We start from the raw sequence: 21,757 nt of genomic DNA, 5'->3' as shown, positions 1-21,757 counted from the left end.
CTCTCATCCACTCATGTGCCGGCCACTTGATTCTGTATTGTGCTGATTACTGTCTGACATCCGGCCTCTCATCCACTCATCTGCCGGCCACTGGATTCTGTATAGTGCTGATAACTGCGCTGACAGCCGGCCTCTCATCCACAAATCTGCCGGCCACTGTATTCTGTATTGTGCTGATTACTACACTGACAGCCGGCCTCTCATCCACCCATCTGCCGGCCACTGTATTCTGTATTGTGCTGATTACTGCGCTGACAGCCGGCCTCTCATCCACTCATGTGCCAGCCACTGGATTCTGTATTGTGCTGATTACTGCGCTGACAGCCGGCCTCTCATCCACTCATCTGCCGGCCACTGGATTCTGTATTGTGCTGATTACTGCGCTGACAGCCGGCCTCTCATCCACTCATCTGCCGGCCACTGGATTCTGTATTGTGCTGATTACTGCGCTGACAGCCGGCCTCTCATCCACCCATCTGCTGGACACTGGATTCTGTATTGTGCTGATTACTGCGCTTACAGCCGGACTCTCATCCACACATCTGCCGCCCACTGGATTCTGTATTGTGCTGATTACTGTGCTGACAGCCGGCCTCTCATCCACCCTCCTGCTGGCCACTGGATTCTGTATTGTGCAGATTACTGCGCTGACAGCCGGCCTCTCATCCACCCATCTGCCGGCCACCGGATTCTGTATTGTGCGGATTACTGTGATGACAGTCGGCCTCTCATCCACTCATCTGCTGGCCACTGGATTCTGTATTGTGCTGATTACTGCGCTGACAGCCGGCCTCTCATCCTCTCATCTGCCGGCCGAAGGATTCTGTATTGTGCTGATTACTGCGCTGACAGCCGGCCTCTCATCCACTGATCTGTCGGCCACTGTATTCTGTTTTGTGCTGATTACTGTGATGACAGCCGGTCTCTCATCCACTGATCTGTCGGCCACCAGATTCTGTATTGTGCTGATTACTGCGCTGACATCCGGCCTCTCATCCACTGATCTGCCGGCCACTGTATTCTGTTTTGTGCTGATTACTGTGCTGACAGCCGGCCTCTCATCCACTGATCTGTCGGCCACTGTATTCTGTATTGTGCTGATTACTGTGCTGACAGCCGGCCTCTCATCCACCCATCTGCCAGCCACTGTATTCTGTATTGTGCTGATTACTGCGCTGACAGTCGGCCTCTCATCCACCCATCTGCCGACCACTGGATTCTGTATTGTGCTGATTACTACGCTGACAGCCATGTGCCGACCACTGGATTCTGTATTGTGCTGATTACTGTGCTGACAGCCGGCCTCCCATCCACCCATCTACTGTGCTGACAGTCGGCCTCTCATCCACTCATCTGCTGGCCACTGGATTCTGTATTGTGCTGATTACTGCGCTGACAGCCGGCCTCTCATCCTCTCATCTGCCGGCCGAAGGATTCTGTATTGTGCTGATTACTGCGCTGACAGCCGGCCTCTCATCCACTGATCTGTCGGCCACTGTATTCTGTTTTGTGCTGATTACTGTGCTGACAGCCGGCCTCTCATCCACTGATCTGTTGGCCACTGGATTCTGTATTGTGCTGATTACTGCGCTGACAGCCGGCCTCTCATCCACTGATCTGCCGGCCACTGTATTCTGTTTTGTGCTGATTACTGTGCTGACAGCCGGCCTCTCATCCACTGATCTGCCGGCCACTGTATTCTGTTTTGTGCTGATTACTGCGCTGTCAGCCGGCCTCTCATCCACTCATGTGCCGGCCACTTGATTCTGTATTGTGCTGATTACTGTCTGACATCCGGCCTCTCATCCACTCATCTGCCGGCCACTGGATTCTGTATAGTGCTGATAACTGCGCTGACAGCCGGCCTCTCATCCACAAATCTGCCGGCCACTGTATTCTGTATTGTGCTGATTACTACACTGACAGCCGGCCTCTCATCCACCCATCTGCCGGCCACTGTATTCTGTATTGTGCTGATTACTGCGCTGACAGCCGGCCTCTCATCCACTCATGTGCCAGCCACTGGATTCTGTATTGTGCTGATTACTGCGCTGACAGCCGGCCTCTCATCCACTCATCTGCCGGCCACTGGATTCTGTATTGTGCTGATTACTGCGCTGACAGCCGGCCTCTCATCCACTCATCTGCCGGCCACTGGATTCTGTATTGTGCTGATTACTGCGCTGACAGCCGGCCTCTCATCCACCCATCTGCTGGACACTGGATTCTGTATTGTGCTGATTACTGCGCTTACAGCCGGACTCTCATCCACACATCTGCCGCCCACTGGATTCTGTATTGTGCTGATTACTGTGCTGACAGCCGGCCTCTCATCCACCCTCCTGCTGGCCACTGGATTCTGTATTGTGCAGATTACTGCGCTGACAGCCGGCCTCTCATCCACCCATCTGCCGGCCACCGGATTCTGTATTGTGCGGATTACTGTGATGACAGTCGGCCTCTCATCCACTCATCTGCTGGCCACTGGATTCTGTATTGTGCTGATTACTGCGCTGACAGCCGGCCTCTCATCCTCTCATCTGCCGGCCGAAGGATTCTGTATTGTGCTGATTACTGCGCTGACAGCCGGCCTCTCATCCACTGATCTGTCGGCCACTGTATTCTGTTTTGTGCTGATTACTGTGATGACAGCCGGTCTCTCATCCACTGATCTGTCGGCCACTGGATTCTGTATTGTGCTGATTACTGCGCTGACATCCGGCCTCTCATCCACTGATCTGCCGGCCACTGTATTCTGTTTTGTGCTGATTACTGTGCTGACAGCCAGCCTCTCATCCACTGATCTGTCGGCCACTGTATTCTGTATTGTGCTGATTACTGTGCTGACAGCCGGCCTCTCATCCACCCATCTGCCAGCCACTGTATTCTGTATTGTGCTGATTACTGCGCTGACAGTCGGCCTCTCATCCACCCATCTGCCGACCACTGGATTCTGTATTGTGCTGATTACTACGCTGACAGCCATGTGCCGACCACTGGATTCTGTATTGTGCTGATTACTGTGCTGACAGCCGGCCTCTCATCCACCCATCTACTGTGCTGACAGTCGGCCTATCATCCACTCATCTGCTGGCCACTGGATTCTGTATTGTGCTGATTACTGCGCTGACAGCCGGCCTCTCATCCTCTCATCTGCCGGCCGAAGGATTCTGTATTGTGCTGATTACTGCGCTGACAGCCGGCCTCTCATCCACTGATCTGTCGGCCATTGTATTCTGTTTTGTGCTGATTACTGTGCTGACAGCCGGCCTCTCATCCACTGATCTGTTGGCCACTGGATTCTGTATTGTGCTGATTACTGCGCTGACAGCCGGCCTCTCATCCACTGATCTGCCGGCCACTGTATTCTGTTTTGTGCTGATTACTGTGCTGACAGCCGGCCTCTCATCCACTGATCTGCCGGCCACTGTATTCTGTTTTGTGCTGATTACTGCACTGTCAGCCGGCCTCTCATCCACTCATGTGCCGGCCACTTGATTCTGTATAGTGCTGATTACTGTCTGACATCCGGCCTCTCATCCACTCATCTGCCGGCCACTGGAATCTGTATAGTGCTGATAACTGCGCTGACAGCCGGCCTCTCATCCACAAATCTGCCGGCCACTGTATTCTGTATTGTGCTGATTACTACACTGACAGCCGGCCTCTCATCCACCCATCTGCCGGCCACTGTATTCTGTATTGTGCTGATTACTGCGCTGACAGCCGGCCTCTCATCCACTCATGTGCCAGCCACTGGAATCTGTATTGTGCTGATTACTGCGCTGACAGCCGGCCTCTCATCCACTCATCTGCCGGCCACTGGATTCTGTATTGTGCTGATTACTGCGCTGACAGCCGGCCTCTCATCCACTCATCTGCCGGCCACTGGATTCTGTATTGTGCTGATTACTGCGCTGACAGCCGGCCTCTCATCCACCCATCTGCTGGACACTGGATTCTGTATTGTGCTGATTACTGCGCTTACAGCCGGACTCTCATCCACACATCTGCCACCCACTGGATTCTGTATTGTGCTGATTACTGTGCTGACAGCCGGCCTCTCATCCACCCTCCTGCTGGCCACTGGATTCTGTATTGTGCTGATTACTGCGCTGACAGTCGGCCTCTCATCCACCCATCTGCCGGCCACCGGATTCTGTATTGTGCAGATTACTGCGCTGACAGCCGGCCTCTCATCCACCCATCTGCCGGCCTCTGTATTCTGTATTGTGCTGATTACTGTAATGACAGCCGGCCTCTCATCCACCCATCTGCCGGCCACCGGATTCTGTATTGTGCGGATTACTGTGCTGACAGTCGGCCTCTCATCCACTCATCTGCTGGCCACTGGATTCTGTATTGTGCTGATTACTGCGCTGACAGCCGGCCTCTCATCCTCTCATCTGCCGGCCGAAGGATTCTGTATTGTGCTGATTACTGCGCTGACAGCCGGCCTCTCATCCACTGATCTGTCGGCCACTGTATTCTGTTTTGTGCTGATTACTGTGCTGACAGCCGTCTCTCATCCACTGATCTGTCGGCCACTGGATTCTGTATTGTGCTGATTACTGCGCTGACAGCCGGCCTCTCATCCACTGATCTGCCGGCCACTGTATTCTGTTTTGTGCTGATTACTGTGCTGACAGCCGGCCTCTCATCCACTGATCTGTCGGCCACTGTATTCTGTTTTGTGCTGATTACTGTGCTGTCAGCCGGCCTCTCATCCACTATTCTTCTGGCCCACTGGATTCTGTATTGTGCTGATTACTGTGCTGACTGCCGTCCTCTCATCCATCCATCTGCCGGCCACTGTATTCTGTATTGTGCTGATTACTGTGCTGACAGCCGGACTCTCATCGACCCATCAGCCGGCCACTTTATTCTGTATTGTGCTGATTACTGCGCTGACAGTCGGCCTCTCATCCACTTATGTGCCGGCCACTGTATTCTGTATTGTGCTGTTTACAGCGCTGACAGCCGGCCTCTCATCCACCCATCTGCCGGCCACTGTATTCTGTATTGTGCTGATTACTGCGCTGACAGCCGGCCTCTCATCCACTTATCTGCCGGCCACTGTATTCTGTATTGTGCTGATTACAGCACTGACAGCCGGCCTCTCATCCACTCATCTGCCGGCCACTGTATTCTGTATTGTGCTGATTACTGCGCTGACAGTCGGCCTCTCTACCACTCATCTGCCGGCCACTGGATTCTGTATTGTGCTGATTACTGCGCTGACAGCCGGCCTCTCATCCACCCATCTGCCAGCCACTGTATTCTGTATTGTGCTGATTACTGCGCTGACAGCCGTCCTCTCATCCACTTATCTGCCGGCCACTGTATTCTGTATTGTGCTGATTACTGTACTGACAGCCGGCCTCTCATCCACCCATCTGCCGGCCACTGTATTCTGTATTGTGCTGATTACTGCGCTGACAGCCGGCCTCTCAACCACCCATCTGCCGGCCATTGAATTCTGTATTGTGCTGATTACTGTGCTGACAGCCGGCCTCTCATCCACCCATCTGCCGGCCACTGGATTCTGTAGTGTGCTGATTACTGCGCTGACAGCCGGCATCTCATCCACCCATCTGCCGGCCATTGGATTCTGTATTGTGCTGATTACTGCGCTGACAGCCGGCCTCTCATCCGCCTATCTGCCAGCCACTGGATTCTGTATTGTGCTGATTACTGCGCTGACAGCCGGCCTCTCATCCACTCATCTGCCGGCCACTGTATTCTGTATTGTGCTGATTACTGCGCTGACAGCCGGCCTCCCATCCACTTATCTACCGGCCACTGGATTCTGTATTGTGCTGATTACTGTGCTGACAGCCGGCCTCTCATCCACTCATCTGCCAGCCACTGGATTCTGTATTGTGCTCATTACTGCACTGACAGCCGGCCTCTCATCTACCCTTCTGCCAGCCACTGGATTCTGTATTGTGCTGATTACTGCACTGACAGCCGGCCTCTCATCCACCCATCTGCCAGCCTTTGGATTCTGTATTGTGCTGATTACTGCGCTGACAGCCGGCCTCTTATCCCCCCATCTGCCGGCCACTGTATTCTGTATTGTGCTGATTACTGCGCTGACAGCCGGCCTCTCATCCACCTATCTACCGGCCACTGTATTCTGTATTGTGCTGATTACTGTGCTGACAGACGGTCTCTCATCCACCCACCTGCCGGCCACTGGATTCTGTATTGTGCTGATTACTGTGCTGACAGCCGGCCTCTCATCCACCCATCTGCCGGCCACTGGATTCTGTATTGTGCTGATTACTACGCTGACAGCCGGCCTCTCATCCACCCATCTGCCGGCCACTGGATTCTGTATTGTGCTGATTACTGCACTGACAGCCGGCCTCTCATCCACTCATCTGCCGGCCACTGTATTCTGTATTGTGCTGATTACTGTGGTGACAGCCGGCCTCTCATCCACCCATCTGCCGGCCACTGTATTCTGTATTGTGCTGATTACTGAGCTGACAGCCGGCCTCTCATCCACCTATCTACCGGCCACTGTATTCTGTGTTGTGCTGATTACTGTGCTGACAGCCGGCCTCTCATCCACCCATCTGCCAGCCACTGTATTCTGTATTGTGCTGATTACTGCGCTGACAGCCGGCCTCTCATCCACCCATCTGCCGACCACTGGATTCTGTATTGTGCTGATTACTACGCTGACAGCCGGATTCTCATCCACCCATCTGCCGGCCACTGTATTCTGTATTGTGCTGATTACTGCGCTGACAGCCGGCCTCTCATCCACCCATCTGCCGGCCATTGGATTATGTATTGTGCTGATTACTGCGCTGACAGCCGGCCTCTCATCCACTTATCTGATGGCCACTGTATTCTGTATTGTGCTGATTACTGCGCTGACAGCCGGGATCTCACATACACTCATCTGCCGGCCACTGGATTCAGTATTGTGCTGATTAGTGCGCTGACAGCCGGCCTCTCTTCCACTCATCTGCCGGCCACTGGATTCTGTATTGTGCTGATTACTGTGCTAACAGCCGGCCTCTCATCCACCCATCTGCCGGCCACTGGATTCTGTATTGTGCTGAGTACTGCGCTGACAGCCGGCCTCTCATCCACCCATCTGCCGGCCACTGGATTCTGCATTGTGCTGATTACTGCGCAGACAGCCGGCCTCTCATCCACTCATCTGCCGGCCACTGTATTCTGTATTGTGCTGATTACTGCACTGACAGCCGGCCTCTCATCCACCCATCTGCCGGCCACTGGATTCTGTATTGTGCTGATTACTGCGCTGACAGCTGGTCTCTCATCCACCCATCTGCCAGCCACTTTATTCTGTATTGTGCTTATTACTATGCTGAAAGCTGGCCTCTCATCCACCCATCTGCCGGCCACTGTATTCTGTATAGGGGTGTGCACCGGCCACTTTTCGTGTTTTGTGTTTTGGTTTTGGATCTGGATCTTTCTTCGTGTTCTGGAACTGGATTGGTTTTGCCAAAACCACCCTTCCGTGTTTTGGGTTCTGGGTTTTGTGTTTTGGATCTGTATTTTTTTGAAAAAAAGCATAAAAACAGCTAAAATCACAGAATTTGTGGGTTTTTCTGCTCCTATGCTATTATTAACCTCAATAACCTTAATTTCCACTCATTTCCAGTCTATTCTGAACACCTCACACCTCACAATAGTGTTTTTATGTCCAAAAGGTTGCTTCGAGGTAGCTGGATGACTATGCTAAGAGATACGAGTGGGCGGCACAAACATGTGGTCCATCTAGGAGTGGCACTGCAGTGGCAGACTGGATGGCAGTTTGAAAAACTAGGCCCCAAACTATACATAATGCAAAGAAAAAAAGAGGTGCAAGATGGAATTGTCCTTGGGCCCTCCCACCCACCCTTATGTTGTATAAACAGGACATGCACACTTTAACAAACCAAACATTTCAGCGCCAGGGTCTGCCACACGACTGTGGCTGAAATGATTGGTTCGTTTGGGCCCTCACAAAACAAGCTGGCAATTAATCTGTCCCTGCACAAACTGGTTCTACGGAGGCAAGATGTCATCCTCATCCTCCTCATCCACCGATTCCTCACCCTCTTCAGTGTTGTGTACATCCTCATCCTCACAGAGTATTAATTCATCCCCACTGGAATCCACAACCACAGGTCCCTCTGTACGTTCTGGAGGCTGGTCTCCATGGAACAGTTGATAATTCATTTTATGAACATCATCTTCTCCACATTTTGTGGAAGCAACCTCCTACGCCTTTCGCTGACAAGGTTCCCGGCTGCACTAAACACTCTTTCGGAGTACACACTGGAGGGGGGGCAACTCAGGTAAAATAGAGCCAGTTTGTACAGGGACCTCCAAATTGCTTCTTTTTCCTGCCAGTACAGGTACGGACTGTCTGTCATGCCTACTTGGATGCTGTCACCAATGTAATCCTTTAACAGACAGACGCACGCTTGTCGCTGCTGCTTTGAGGATGCAAGTGCGGCTACAGCCCACACAATTCACAAAGACAGAAAAAAGAAGAAGAATATTTTTATTGTTTGTGTAGCACACTTTGAGGGTGTCACCACCCTTTAACAGACAGACGCACGCTTGTCGCTGCTGCTTTGAGGATGCAGGTGGAATCTAGACGGGATTTGGAACCGAGGATACACTACCTCCATCAATTGTCTAAATCCCACTGCACTAATGGCGGATACCGGACGCACGTCTAACACCAACATAGCAGTCAAGGCGTCAGTTATACGTTTTGCTTCAGGATGACTGCTGTCGTACTTCATTCTCATCGCTAGGGACTGTTGGAGGGTCAATTGTTTAGTAAAAGTAGTGGTGTTCCTACTTCCTCTCTGGGATGATGAACAACTCCCAGCAGCAGCAACAGCACTAGGAGGAAGTGGTTCTTGATCTTTCCCTATTTTATTTTTATCGGAGAAAGTTTGGTCCTCCATTTATGTTATATTGATATATACGTGCGGCTAAAGCGCACACAAACACAGAAAATATTTTTTTATTTTTGCTGGAGAGTAGTGCACTTTGTGAGTTACACCACCCTTTAAGAAATGAGCCAGCCGGCTCTTTACTTATGGGACACAGGCGCACGCTTGGCGCTGCTCCTTTGTTGATGCACGTGCAGCCACAGTGCACACAATTCACAAACACAGAAAATAATTTTTTTTTTGGTTTGGACTGGAGTGTACTTTGGGGATTACAGCACCCTTTAACGGTCAAGCCAGCTGGCCCTTTACTTATGACACAGGCGCACGCTTGGCACTACTTTGTTGATGCACGTGCGGCTACTGCGCACACAATTCACAAACACAGAGAATAATTTTTTTTTTGGTTTGGACTGGAGTGTACTTTGGGGGATACAGCACCCTTTAACGGTCAAGCCAGCCGGCCCTTTACTTATGACACAGGCGCACGCTTGGCACTACTTTGTTGATGCACGTGCGGCTACTGCGCACACAATTCACAAACACAGAAAATATTTTTTTTTTTGGTTTGGACTGGAGTGTACTTTGGGGGTTACAGCACCCTTTAACGGTCAAGCCAGCCGGCCCTTTACTTATGACACAGGCGCACGCTTGGCACTACTTTGTTGATGCACGTGCGGCTACTGCGCACACAATTCACAAACACAGAAAATATATATATTTTTTTTGGTTTGGACTGGAGTGTACTTTGGGGGTTACAGCACCCTTTAACGGTCAAGCCAGCCGGCCCTTTACTTATGACACAGACGCACGCTTGGCACTACTTTGTTGATGCACGTGCGGCTACTGCGCACACAATTCACAAACACAGAAAATAATTTTTTTTTTGGTTTGGACTGGAGTGTACTTTGGGGGTTACAGCACCCTTTAACGGTCAAGCCAGCCGGCCCTTTACTTATGACACAGGCGCACGCTTGGCACTACTTTGTTGATGCACGTGCGGCTACTGCGCACACAATTCACAAACACACAAAAAATATTATTTTTTTAGCACTCGGGGGGAGCACCCCTGATGGACAGAGCACCCCCTGGACAACACTACAGCACCCCTTTAGGACTGGGACACTGCACAGGACTTTGGAGTGGACACAGCCCCTATGGAGAACTGACTGCACAACACAGTCCAGCCAGCCCCTATGGACTTTGAAGTAGTGGACACAGCCCCTATTAACAACAGCAGCACAGCACAACACAGCCAGCCCCTATGGACTTTGAAGTAGTGGACAACAGCAGCACAGCGCAGCACAGCACAGCACAGCACAGCACAACACTACTCTGCACTACACTACACTACACAGCCCAGCCAGCCCTAACTCCCACCCTCCCTCTTCACTGTCCACAGCCGAGATAGAAAATGGCGCCGACGCAGGTACCTTATATAGGATCCAAAACCAGCGAGACTCGGATGGCGGGATCATGACGTTTTGCCTCGATTTCAGATCCGAGTCAGGCGGGAAAAGTCGAGCCTGACTCGGATCGGCCTCGGATCGGGGGGGCTCGGGTGGGTTCGGATTTCAGAAATCCGAACCCGCTCACCCCTACTCCAGATATACAGGTATTGTTAAGTGATCACATTACAATTAGTATAAATGTATGATAATATCTGTAGAGTTTGCTAGGAGATCACCACTCAGATAAGACCTGAGCAGCATATTGTGAGAAGATTTGTTAGCATAGAGGATAAATTTGAATAAATGTTGTAATCGAACTCAGACAATCAATTATTAAAACAATACTCAATATGCTATATGGATTAGAGCAATACTAAATAATAGACTATTGCGGAGAATATTCATTTAATTTTATTTTTAAGTCACTCGCACACTTATTCTTTTCACAGTCATTTTTATTATATTTCGCTGACCTAATTTTAGAGGACTCAATAAAAGTGACATTTTAATGTTGATGAGTCACTAGCTGTTATAACTTTAGACATGATTAAATCCATGAGTGCCCCATGATAGGAATACTTTGCCTTTTGTTCTTTTGTTGTAACCTGTGGATAGTGACCAGTGGCGTCTCTATGACGGGAGAGGGAAGATATGTGTGACTGTAGTCAGAATCCCCTTTGGAACAGAAGACCACCAACCGGTCAAAAAAACCACATGGCTATAAAATTCCCATCCATAAAGGAGCAGGGAAGGAGAGTTATGGATCACTAACATGGATACAGTCTTTGAGTGTTACATAATCATTTTTATTTTTTTCATGGACATTACTTTGAGAAGGTGGATACATTTGCCAATATGTAATGTTATAGAGGCTAATCCAATTGTGTTCCCCCAAAAAGTAGCAAAAATAAATCATTCATACTAATGTGTATGGCTCAGCATTGCCCTTAGTTGAGTATAATCAGTTCCAGAGCATGTTCAATGCAAACACGTGGAAGATACACTTTCGTGTTTATATAGTACATGCCTTAATCAGGGACTTTGCACATAAATACTATTTTGGAGCTGACATATTCTACCGATTATAAAAGCTACCCATGGCACTGTTATAATAACAGTTTAATCTTTGCTTAAAATTCATAGTATCAACATTAGTGGCAGTAAATGTTCATTGTAGGGAATAAACTTGTATGATTCAGTCCCTCATACTGTAGGTCCTCATTACGTGGCGGTTATCCATGGTTATAGCTTAATCACAATAAGTGTGCAAATAGTGCTAACTAGGGAATCCTGGCGGTAACTTCCTTAGTTATGGAGGATATTATGGATATTAGTTATTGAGGATATTATAGAGATAATGAGTTTGTAATCTGAGGGTATTTGTCATAAAGAGATCTGCTAAATATGGTGGAAGAACCACATTGTGACAGCTGTCTGAAGAAGGGTCGTTAATCTCCTCTACCAAGAAGTGTTGGGCACCACAGTTCACACATTGCACATCCATAGGACCCAAAGAGTAGTATTGTAGTAAATGAGTCATGTACAATACAATGCAAGCGGCGTGTCAGTTGATCTTGTTATACGTTGGTTGTGTTGATCAAATTATTGACTGTAAGATCTTTGAACTGCGCGCTCTGGGCAACCTAATGAGCCAGCATTAGGAGGGTATGCTGGTTCTAGTAGTGCTAGTTGGAGTTCCCAGGGGTGACTCCCTGGTAAGCTGGCTCTCAATTTGGATGCATTTATGGATGTGCCTTTATCATGAGGTCTTATAATTGGTATATATTACATTTGGGGTGTGCGTATGGGCTTAGGGGCCCCGAGGCTGCTCTGGCTGGGCCTCCTCAGGGCATCACCACTTAATACACATAGTTACTTTTCATATCACCTTTTATGTTTGTTTTTTATTCATGTAATTTCTTCACATATATTTTAACCCCTTTTTCAACTCTTATTAATTACTCGCACACATCTATACTTTACACTGCCCTGTCACCCTTGTTCCATTTTTAGTGTGATGCCCTGGGGGGGTCCTGGGCTGGAAATTTTTTTTGGGGTATCCTGTGCCCCGGACTTGAACCCCTTAGTGTTAGGGACTGCTAGTGACAGAGAAGCCGTGACGTGGCCTAGCAGCTTCCCATGTATTTGCAAACGCATGCAACTAATATCTCTGAATTTCTATTACCATATATTGTTCATATATTGTTGCAAGTATAATTCAGTGTGCTGAGGAGCAATAGGGAGTTAACCCCCCCTTTTTCTACCTGTTTATCTTCTCTACCAAGAAGAAGTTTTGGTCACCACAGTTTATACACTGCACGTCCATAGGACCTAAAGAGTAGTATTGTGGTAAATAAGTCATGTACAGTACAATGCAAGCGGCCTGTCAGTTGATCTTGTTATATGTTTGTTGTGATGAACAAATTCTTGAAAAGATCTTTGAACTGCGCGTTCTGGGCAACCTGTAAGGGTTCCACCACATTGATGTCCATGTTTGGTGTAAACAAAGCCTGGAGAAATGAATAATGAAATAACACAACAGTCGGTGATTGAGGTCCCCAGAAGATGTGCTGATATATGTGGCTATAAATAAATAAATAACTGTCACAGTTTCCACCACCCAGCAGGTCACATGTTCCAGGTCACCCTGCAGTTGCACAATGAGAGTTCAATAACTGACAGTTTCCAGAACACCCAGCAGGTCACATGTTCCAGGTCACCCAGCAGGTGCACAGGGAGATTTCACCCACTGTCACATTTTCCAGAGCACAATAGTGATGCATTGTAAATGTTGGGCAGATATTTTCCTACATAACTCTTAAACAAAGCAACCAATTACACCAATACTTTTCTATAAATCTATGGACCACGACCTGATGTTCCATCATAGAAATATGTCACTCAAAGAAGTCATCCTTCTGCTATTAATATATAGATGCGCTTATGATATCCTGATATCAGAAGATACATTAGTCAAAATTATTCTAAATCAGTCACTGTGTTCCCTATAAGCCAAAAAGGGGTTCATATAGTTTTGATAAATGAAGCAATGATACTCCAGATGCCTAAGTCTTGCATACTTGTCACAATTATTTTATTTCCCCAAGAGCACCTGTTGTCATAGAAGGACAATCAACAACTTTTTTATTACTCAGTTAAGAATTCAAAGGAAACATAAAGTTCAGCTAAGATTCCCTGGCTCAGAAAGAATTATATGGATTTAGCAAAAGTCAAGCTTTATGGATTTTGGGAAACTAAGATTGTCAGACAAATGTTTGTGAAGACCCCCAAATAAAGTGATTATGTATCCTCTGGAATAACGTGTGCCAATGGTATAAATTTGTGAAGGGTATGTATGTCATAAGGTGCTGTAAGAGACTCAATAGTATGGTGCAGACTGGGATCTGGTGCCCCTATTGTGTCCATGCTTGTAACCCGCTGGTTAAAGTCTCATAATCTCACAGATGCTTATTCTCCATTTATGCACCAGAACAATGATGTGGTGGTTTACGCATAGGATTTCAGATAATCAGTATTAAAGGCTTTGGGTAGCACGGATAGTGTAATGATTAGCATTACTGCCTCAAAGCACTGAGGTCTTGGGTTTAACCTCCACCTTGGCCCTACTTGTGTGGAGTTTGTATAATCTCCCCGTGTTTGTATGGGTTGCATCCTAGTACTCAAGTTTCCTCCTACACTCCAAAAAATATACTGCTAGGTTAAATGGCTCCTGACAAAAAAAATAACCCTTCTGTATATCTGTGTGCGTGAACATGTGGTCGGAAAAAATCGATTGTAAGCTCCTCTGGGACAGGGACTGATGTGAATGGCTAAATATTCTCTGTAAAGCATTGCAGAATATGTGTGCACTAAATAAATAACTGGCAATAAATAATAAATAAATAAAAGGTAAGTTTAGATGTAACAAGATGTGGTCTCATACTAGTGAAACCAGCAATGAAGTTCCTGATTATTTGACGTGTTTCAGAGTAACCGTACACTTTCTTCAGAAACATAAGTAATGCTCAAAGCTTTACTTGCATTATACAGTATGGAGAGAATTTTAGTTAATTAACGGCTATTTTCATTCAAACATATCACACTAATAAAGCATTCCAAGACATAATAAAACTACATTGAGAGCATATAAATTAAAAATAATACTAATTAGATCTGACACATTTACAGTATAAATTTAATGACAATATAATAAATAAAACACATCATGTATAACACAATAACAATGTGCAGAGGACAGTATTAGATGTTGTTAAATGTTAAATCTGCTTCTTACCTTTACACACAGCAAAGCCAATGTGTTATAAAAAAAATTGGCATCAATCTCTCAGTATTTTATAAATCCTTAATTATTTATTTATTTTTAATAAAACAAGCAATACAAAATCCAATTGGACAAGCTGAGCATATAATGTGCGTAAATAAAACTTTCTTGTAAAATTGCTATCTGGATGATCTTTAAGCTGTGACTTCTCCATTTTGTATCATATAGTAGCTCCTCGGACCCCAAGAATGGATTTGTTTGAATTACTGTAGACCAATTTTCTTCATAGTCTCTTCCTTAGTTATTTCAAGCATTGGCTTTAGTCCTGCAAGTAAAGCCTTGCAGCAAAGGCATAAAATGAAAAAAAAAGGCACAATGCCATTAATTTGGTAGCATAATTACTTTTTTAATAACATTTTCCAAAAATAGCTTCCACACTCTTAATTAAAATCTGTGATTGTGTGCATGTCAAATGCAACAAGTGTAATCAGCAAGTCCACATCACTCCACTAAATAGTACAAGCTCCTATAGATGTGCATGTCACTTTCTCAATTCAACTACCTTTAGCCACGCAATGTGTTTCGTCATATGAATGACTTCTTCAGGGGTGTGGTTATATGTGATTTCTCCTGTGCACTCTTGATATACTCTTCATATTCTCCATGTGCACAGCAGACATATGTAATAGTTATCCTCTATACAATAGTACTGCATGGGGGGCCCTTTTTCACTTTCTGTACATTGGCCAATAAAAAGAAAGTTGGTATAACAAAGGTAATGACTTGCAGAAAGGAGAGAGCTCAGTTTTGGTAATTTTATCATTGCACTTCCTAATCAAGAAAAAGACTCTGTTACACAAGCATTTTATTTAATTGATAACTTGAGAAGACCACCATAGAAAAAGAAGTAGAGATCTCTATGATGTGCTACTATTTATTATGTGGCTTGGGTGGTACTGTGAGAATATAACTTGCCTTATAAGCTGTATTGGACACAGAAATCAGTGGAATGCTATGCTGCATTATTTATTTTATTTCCAAGACTGGCTTTCTAGAATTGTGTTCCATGTGGAAACCACTTAGAGAAAAATCTCACGCGAACATGATGAAAGTTTTGTCCAATTCAATGAGATTTTTGCACTATTTCCAAAATAATCCTTTTCACCTCTTGGTTCCTCAAACTGTATATAAGTGGATTCAACATGGGAATCATCACTGAGTAGAAGACAGAGATCACCTTGTCTCGTTGATCAAAGACACTGGCAGATGGGCGCAGGTAGATGAAGAAAACAGTCCCGTAGAAGATGGAGACACACATGAGATGTGAGGAACATGTACTGAATGCTTTCTGCCTGCCCTGACTGGATTTCATCCGTAAAATGGAAGAAACAATTAGAGTGTATGATATCAGGACTGTCATCATAGAGCCAATACCACAAGAACATACAAAGAAAACAGTTACCATGTCGCATGGAAGAGTTTTTGAGCAGGACAATGAGAGCAGAGGAGGCATGTCACAGTAGAAGTGGTCTATAATGTTTGATCCACAGTATTGGAGAGTAAATACACAGATGGTCTGCACTGATGACTGCAAGAAGCCAATAGATAAAGACAGGAGAACCAGATGTAAACATTTTTTATAGGTCATAATTAAGACATAATAGAGAGGATGGCAGATAGCAATATATCGGTCATATGACATGCTCGAGAGCAGAAGGGCCTCTGTGACTGCTAGGCCAGCAAAGAAGAAGAACTGAAGAGCACAACCAGCGAATGAGATGGACTTTATGTTGGAAAATAAGTCAAAAAGCATTTTAGGTGCGATCACTGAGGAATAGCTGAGGTCAACCAGGGAGAGGAAACTCAGGAGAAAGTACATTGGAGTGTGGAGGGTGGAGGTCCTATGGACAACAGCCATCATGCCAACATTACCAACTATGGTCACCAAGTAAACAAGCAAGAAGAATAGGAAGAGGAAGGGTACAAGTTTTTCATTGTCTGTTAGACCGGAAAACGCAAAGACTGTCACTTGTGTCTTGTTTATGATGCTCATTGTTTAACCTGTGTATGGTGAAAAATTCAAAATATATATTTTACAACTCTAAATAAATCATAAAACATGCAAAGCCAGGAAATACACAATAGGTAAGTATATACAATGCAAACTCACATAATTTGCCTTTTATATAAAACCCTCTGATCTGTGCCACCAAATTAAGCAGCGCAGAGTATATTGAATAATTTACATTATTCCTTGCCCAATTAGACATCTTATGGTCTACACTTACTACCACACAAACTGTGGACTTTTTTCTCTGAAGCCAATTAACCTTCCATATATTGTTGTACTGTGTCATAGGTAAACATAGGTAGAATATACCAATAAAATGCTGATAGTGTCTTAGCTGGAGTTACACTCTTGGCCCTATTGCTGTGCTAACCACAGTGTCACTGTGCCACTCAGGATAATAGTATATGCTTAATGGTAGTATCAGTGTGGTCAGACTCATGGCTGCTGGTAAACCCCTCTGGCAGGACACAAACATTTTAGCTATTGTATAAAAGTATTTAAATGCTTTACTTTCACTTGCAGTGTGAGGAAAGGGGGAAAAGATTAAAGTACAGATGCTGGACAGTCATGTCTGTATGAAACATAAACACCAGAGCTACGGAGCTACACCCAAGATGGGGTTTATAAAGTTGAAGGGTACAGAAAATTATACAACATGGAAGTTTGCAATGGTAATGCAATTAAAGTGTGTAAGGTTGTGGAAGGTCACTGTAGAGCCAGATGCAGATTCATGCCCAAATGATATAGAAATAATCATGCTGATTGAATGAATACAGCAGTATGAGTGATTACAGTCTAAATGATGTCTATCTCTCAGCAGCTAAAAACATCTGTTGGAGTGCTAGTGGATGATGAAGAGACTGCTACAGCAATGCTGCAGTACATGATGCCTGAGTTTGACTTCTTGTTTGTGGCATTAGAGGCAAACACAGCAAAGTCAGAGCAATGTTATTACAGTTTCAAGAACATGTGTCCTGTGTTTTGAATGGTGATAAAACTGCATTACATACAAAGAGGGAAAAATTTAGAAAATGTAAATTCAAGTGTTACAATTGCCACAAGATAGGTCCAAAGTAATTGGGTTCAAGTAAAAGACTGTGAATCCTATACAAACTTCAAAAATGAGTCAACTTCAGAAATGAGTCAGTCCTGAGTGTTACAGATAGCCACAGATAGGATTACTGGCATATCAATTCATATGCAACAAGGCATTTCAGCTGCTATGAGGAATGGTTCACCAATTTAACCAAATGTGAATCCTACAGTATTGCTATCAATGGAATTGGCAATTAAGTCCTTACAGCAACTAAAGTTCGGACATTTAAAGCTCATTTAAACATTGGGACAAGAACAAAAGTCACAGACATACAAGACATGCTTTATGTACCACAATTGGGAACATATATTGTTATGTCCTAGAACAGAGAGGCCACAGAGTTCACTTCACTAAAGGAAAGTGCATTGTGAGAAACAGAAAATGAACCATCATAGCTACAGGCACACAATGTAAGCAATTGTACATCCTTGATACACAGCAGTGTTATGCAATGATGACAACTGAGTCACAGTTACTGGAACTCTGTAATAGGAGATTGATCACCTTGGATATGACAGTGTTCAGAAACTATAGAATGGGATGGTCACAGAAATGACAGTGACTAACGCAGAGAAAACTGAAGGTGTGAGCTATATTGCAGGGCAACAAAGTTATCAGATGTTTCCAAAATCAATGAACAGAGCTACAAATCCACTTGAAATAGTACAAACAGATGTGTGTGGTCCAATGGCAGTAAAGTATGTGAGTGGATAGAGCTACTTCATGACACTTATAGAAGACTTCACAAGGATTATACGTGTACTTCATCAGAGAGAAATCTGAAGTAGTGAAACAGATTGCAAGAAACTTGTAGAAAATCAAACATGTTACATATTCAAGACTCTGACATCTGATAATGGTGGAGAATATCTCAACAGAGGTGGGACAATTCTTAAGAAAACAAAGAATGGAGTCTGAATTGACCATTTCTGAACAAAATGGTTTAATTTAAAGAGCAAACTGTACACTAGTAGATAGAACAAGATGCATGCTAAAGGACACAGGCTTGGACAAGAAACGTTGGGCAGAAGCCATGTCCACAGCAATTTATCTCAAATGAAAGACATCTTAAAGCCTTGGGATATACAACCTATATGCATATACTGTACATACCCAAGGAGAAAAATCAAAAGCTGGATTCAAAGCCAGTATACTGCATCATGCTTGGTTATTGCCAGTATACTGCATCATGCTTGGTTATTGCCAGTATACTGCATCATGCTTGGTTATTGCCAGGAGGTCAATGGTTGCATAGTGTGGAATCTAAATACCAGAAAGCTTGTTAAGTTCAGAGATGTTATCTTTAAAGAAACAACACACATTAAAGAAAAGTTGGTGGCTGATATGCAGAGCAAGTATGTGTCACTGGACATGCCAGCAGTTGAAGATGTATCTGAACCAAAAGATACCAGTGTGGAAGCTCAGCCAGAGAAATGGTCTTCTGCAAGATCAGATATCGGCAAACCACCTAGGAGTTATGATGAAAAATGTGCAATCCTTGCAGTCAGTGAGACTCAAGAAATCCAAAAGCCAAAACCAAAGTCTGATTGGTGTGAATAGAAATCCAAGACAGGTAAAGAAACTTTGCAAGCTTAAAAAAACCATAAATGATAAAAGCATTAAGAATTGTGATAGTTGCAGCAGTTCCAAGTTCGTGAGTCGAGACACTGTTGTTAAAACCCATGGTATCAGTAAAGGAACTTTTGCTAAATACTTTCCAAGAAGGCCAAGTTGAAGTAACATAATGTGTTTATACCTAAAAGCTTATAATGTTGTACTAGTTGCCAAAGAAAAGCAGAAATTAAATGTTTGCAGAACTTGGAGAAGCTTGTAAAGAGGGGAGTTGTTGAAAGAGGAGTGCACTACTGTGCAGACTCCAGCCTTCCCGTTCTCCAGGGAGGTTTCATGCCCTGTCCCAAGATGGCCACTGTGATCACTACTGAGTATGCGCAGGGACCATCTTGTTTTTACTGTGTAGAGTGACATGGTGGGAGACTCTTACTAAACTTTTATAGAGAACCTGTTTATTTCAGCTATCCTACAGTACACCACTACTCGCAAGCAGCATGCCCTCACAGGCTGGTGAGCTGTATAGAACCCTGCTCCACTCAAGCTTTGCTCCATTACCAGTGTACATTTAACAGTGAGTATGGCTGCACCTACTATACTTTAATAAACCAACACTATGAGTTAAGTAACTGGGCTGATCATGGTGTGAGTCACCTGCTGGCATGTACCTAAATAACTCTGCATTATCAACACCTGCACACACATCATTCCCAACAATAATCATTCATAGGAACCAAAACTTCAACTCAGGTCTTCCAGGTTATAGGTAATGAGTACTGGCCATCTATGATTGTTAGTGATGGTGGAAGAGTGACATGGAGTTACCATTCCCCTTCCCTCTGGCATTACCATGGTTTGCTGCATTCATTACATTCATTAGAATTAAGTTTTACTAGGTATTAATTTAAATTTTTTTGTTTGTCCCCAATGCCACTCTATGTGCCATGTTCCCCACCCCTCCCAGACTGCAGTCATTTTCCATAGTTTCAGCCCTCAATGCATCCCATCTGTACACAAAATACATACATGGAAAAAAAATCAGCACTGAATGAATCCAAAACTAAATGTTTATAATATATAAATAAATAATTAAAATCAATATAGAAAATGGCCATTAATCTATGCTATAACATGGCAGGTACAATCACTCTCTGGAGATATATTCTACTCAGGATATTGCAACTTCATGGGCAGAAAGATGTCATTGGCCATATGAAACATTGAAACACACTTGCGCTGGCTTCATTATCACAACCTTGCCGGATATATAAGCAGCAAATAAGGCAGATTTTCTAAGCAGCCTTTCAGTGAAACACTGCCTTCCGGTGACAGAACTGCTTGTGGTGCAGGGTGTACCCTCCCAAAGTCCTTCTCTTTGTCCATATACCCCAGTGACTCCCAAACTCAGTCTTGAAGCCACCCTAATGCTGGCCATACACGGTAAGATTTTCTGTCCAACCATCCAACTAGTTGATTTGTTGGAATGAAAATCTGGTAAGGTATGAAAGCAAATGACAATCAGCAATTGCTCCCAAACACTGGAAAATGGACAAAAACTGTTGTATGAACAAATTGTTTAGAGCAAACATTTAACAAACTTTTCTGACGACCATTTTCATCTGTTTTCTGGCATTTAGGAGCAAATTGCTGATAATCAGTTACTCCCATACGTTACCAGATTTTCATTCCAACCAATCATCTAGTTGGATGGTTGGACAGAAAATCTTACCATGTATGGCCAGCATTACAGTCCAAGTTTGTAAGATATCCATGATTGAGCACAAGTGCATTAATATCTCAGTCATTTCTAATTTGCCGTCTGTGCTCAGCCATGGATAACTTTAAAACCTGAACTGTTAAGGTGCATTGAGGACAGTATTTGGGAACCAGTGATATTCTGTAAACAATTTTTTTCTGGTTTATTCATTGTCTTCCTTTATTTTACTCTCCAAACTAATCATCCAGCAAATACAATTCACCCAACAGGCTGCTGCAATAGCCATCAATCCTTCCTTATGTAGAGGGCTTTATTCTGGTCTTCCGAGAACACTATCTTTACACCCTTTTAATTCTTGTGCTCACAAAATAAGAATTATATTCCTCATCTCCTCCCTATGTACTCTCTTCTCCCATCTGAAGCCCTTTTCCTTCTCACTGCTCACTATCTCTGGAATTCTCTCCACTGGATTATTCCATCGCTTCTTAAGTTGAAAATTCTGCTCCTGGAAGATTAAACCTGTAGCACCAAATTATCACCTGATCATAATAAGAATTGTGATAAGAACTGATAATATAAGTTCACCCATTGGTATAACTAGCACATTGGGAGTGGAGCATGTGCCCTGGGTCCTG

General features: G+C 44.8%; 1 protein-coding gene across 1 annotated transcript; it reads right to left on the bottom strand.

Annotated features, from left to right (window-relative positions):
* Positions 1–15,792: 15,792 nt before the first annotated feature.
* On the bottom strand, positions 15,793–16,722 carry LOC148513920 (olfactory receptor 5AP2-like). Its single transcript, XM_088481244.1, has one exon. The coding sequence runs from the start codon at positions 16,720–16,722 to the stop codon at positions 15,793–15,795; it is 930 nt and encodes a 309-aa protein (XP_088337370.1).
* Positions 16,723–21,757: the final 5,035 nt, after the last annotated feature.

Source organism: Taudactylus pleione, unplaced genomic scaffold (genome assembly GCF_031769625.1).
Source record: "Taudactylus pleione unplaced genomic scaffold, aTauple2 ptg000268l, whole genome shotgun sequence".
NCBI classification, from domain to species: Eukaryota; Metazoa; Chordata; class Amphibia; order Anura; family Myobatrachidae; genus Taudactylus; species Taudactylus pleione.
The sequence above is the reverse complement of the archived record's forward strand: the minus strand, read 5'-3'. Positions and strand labels throughout refer to the sequence as shown.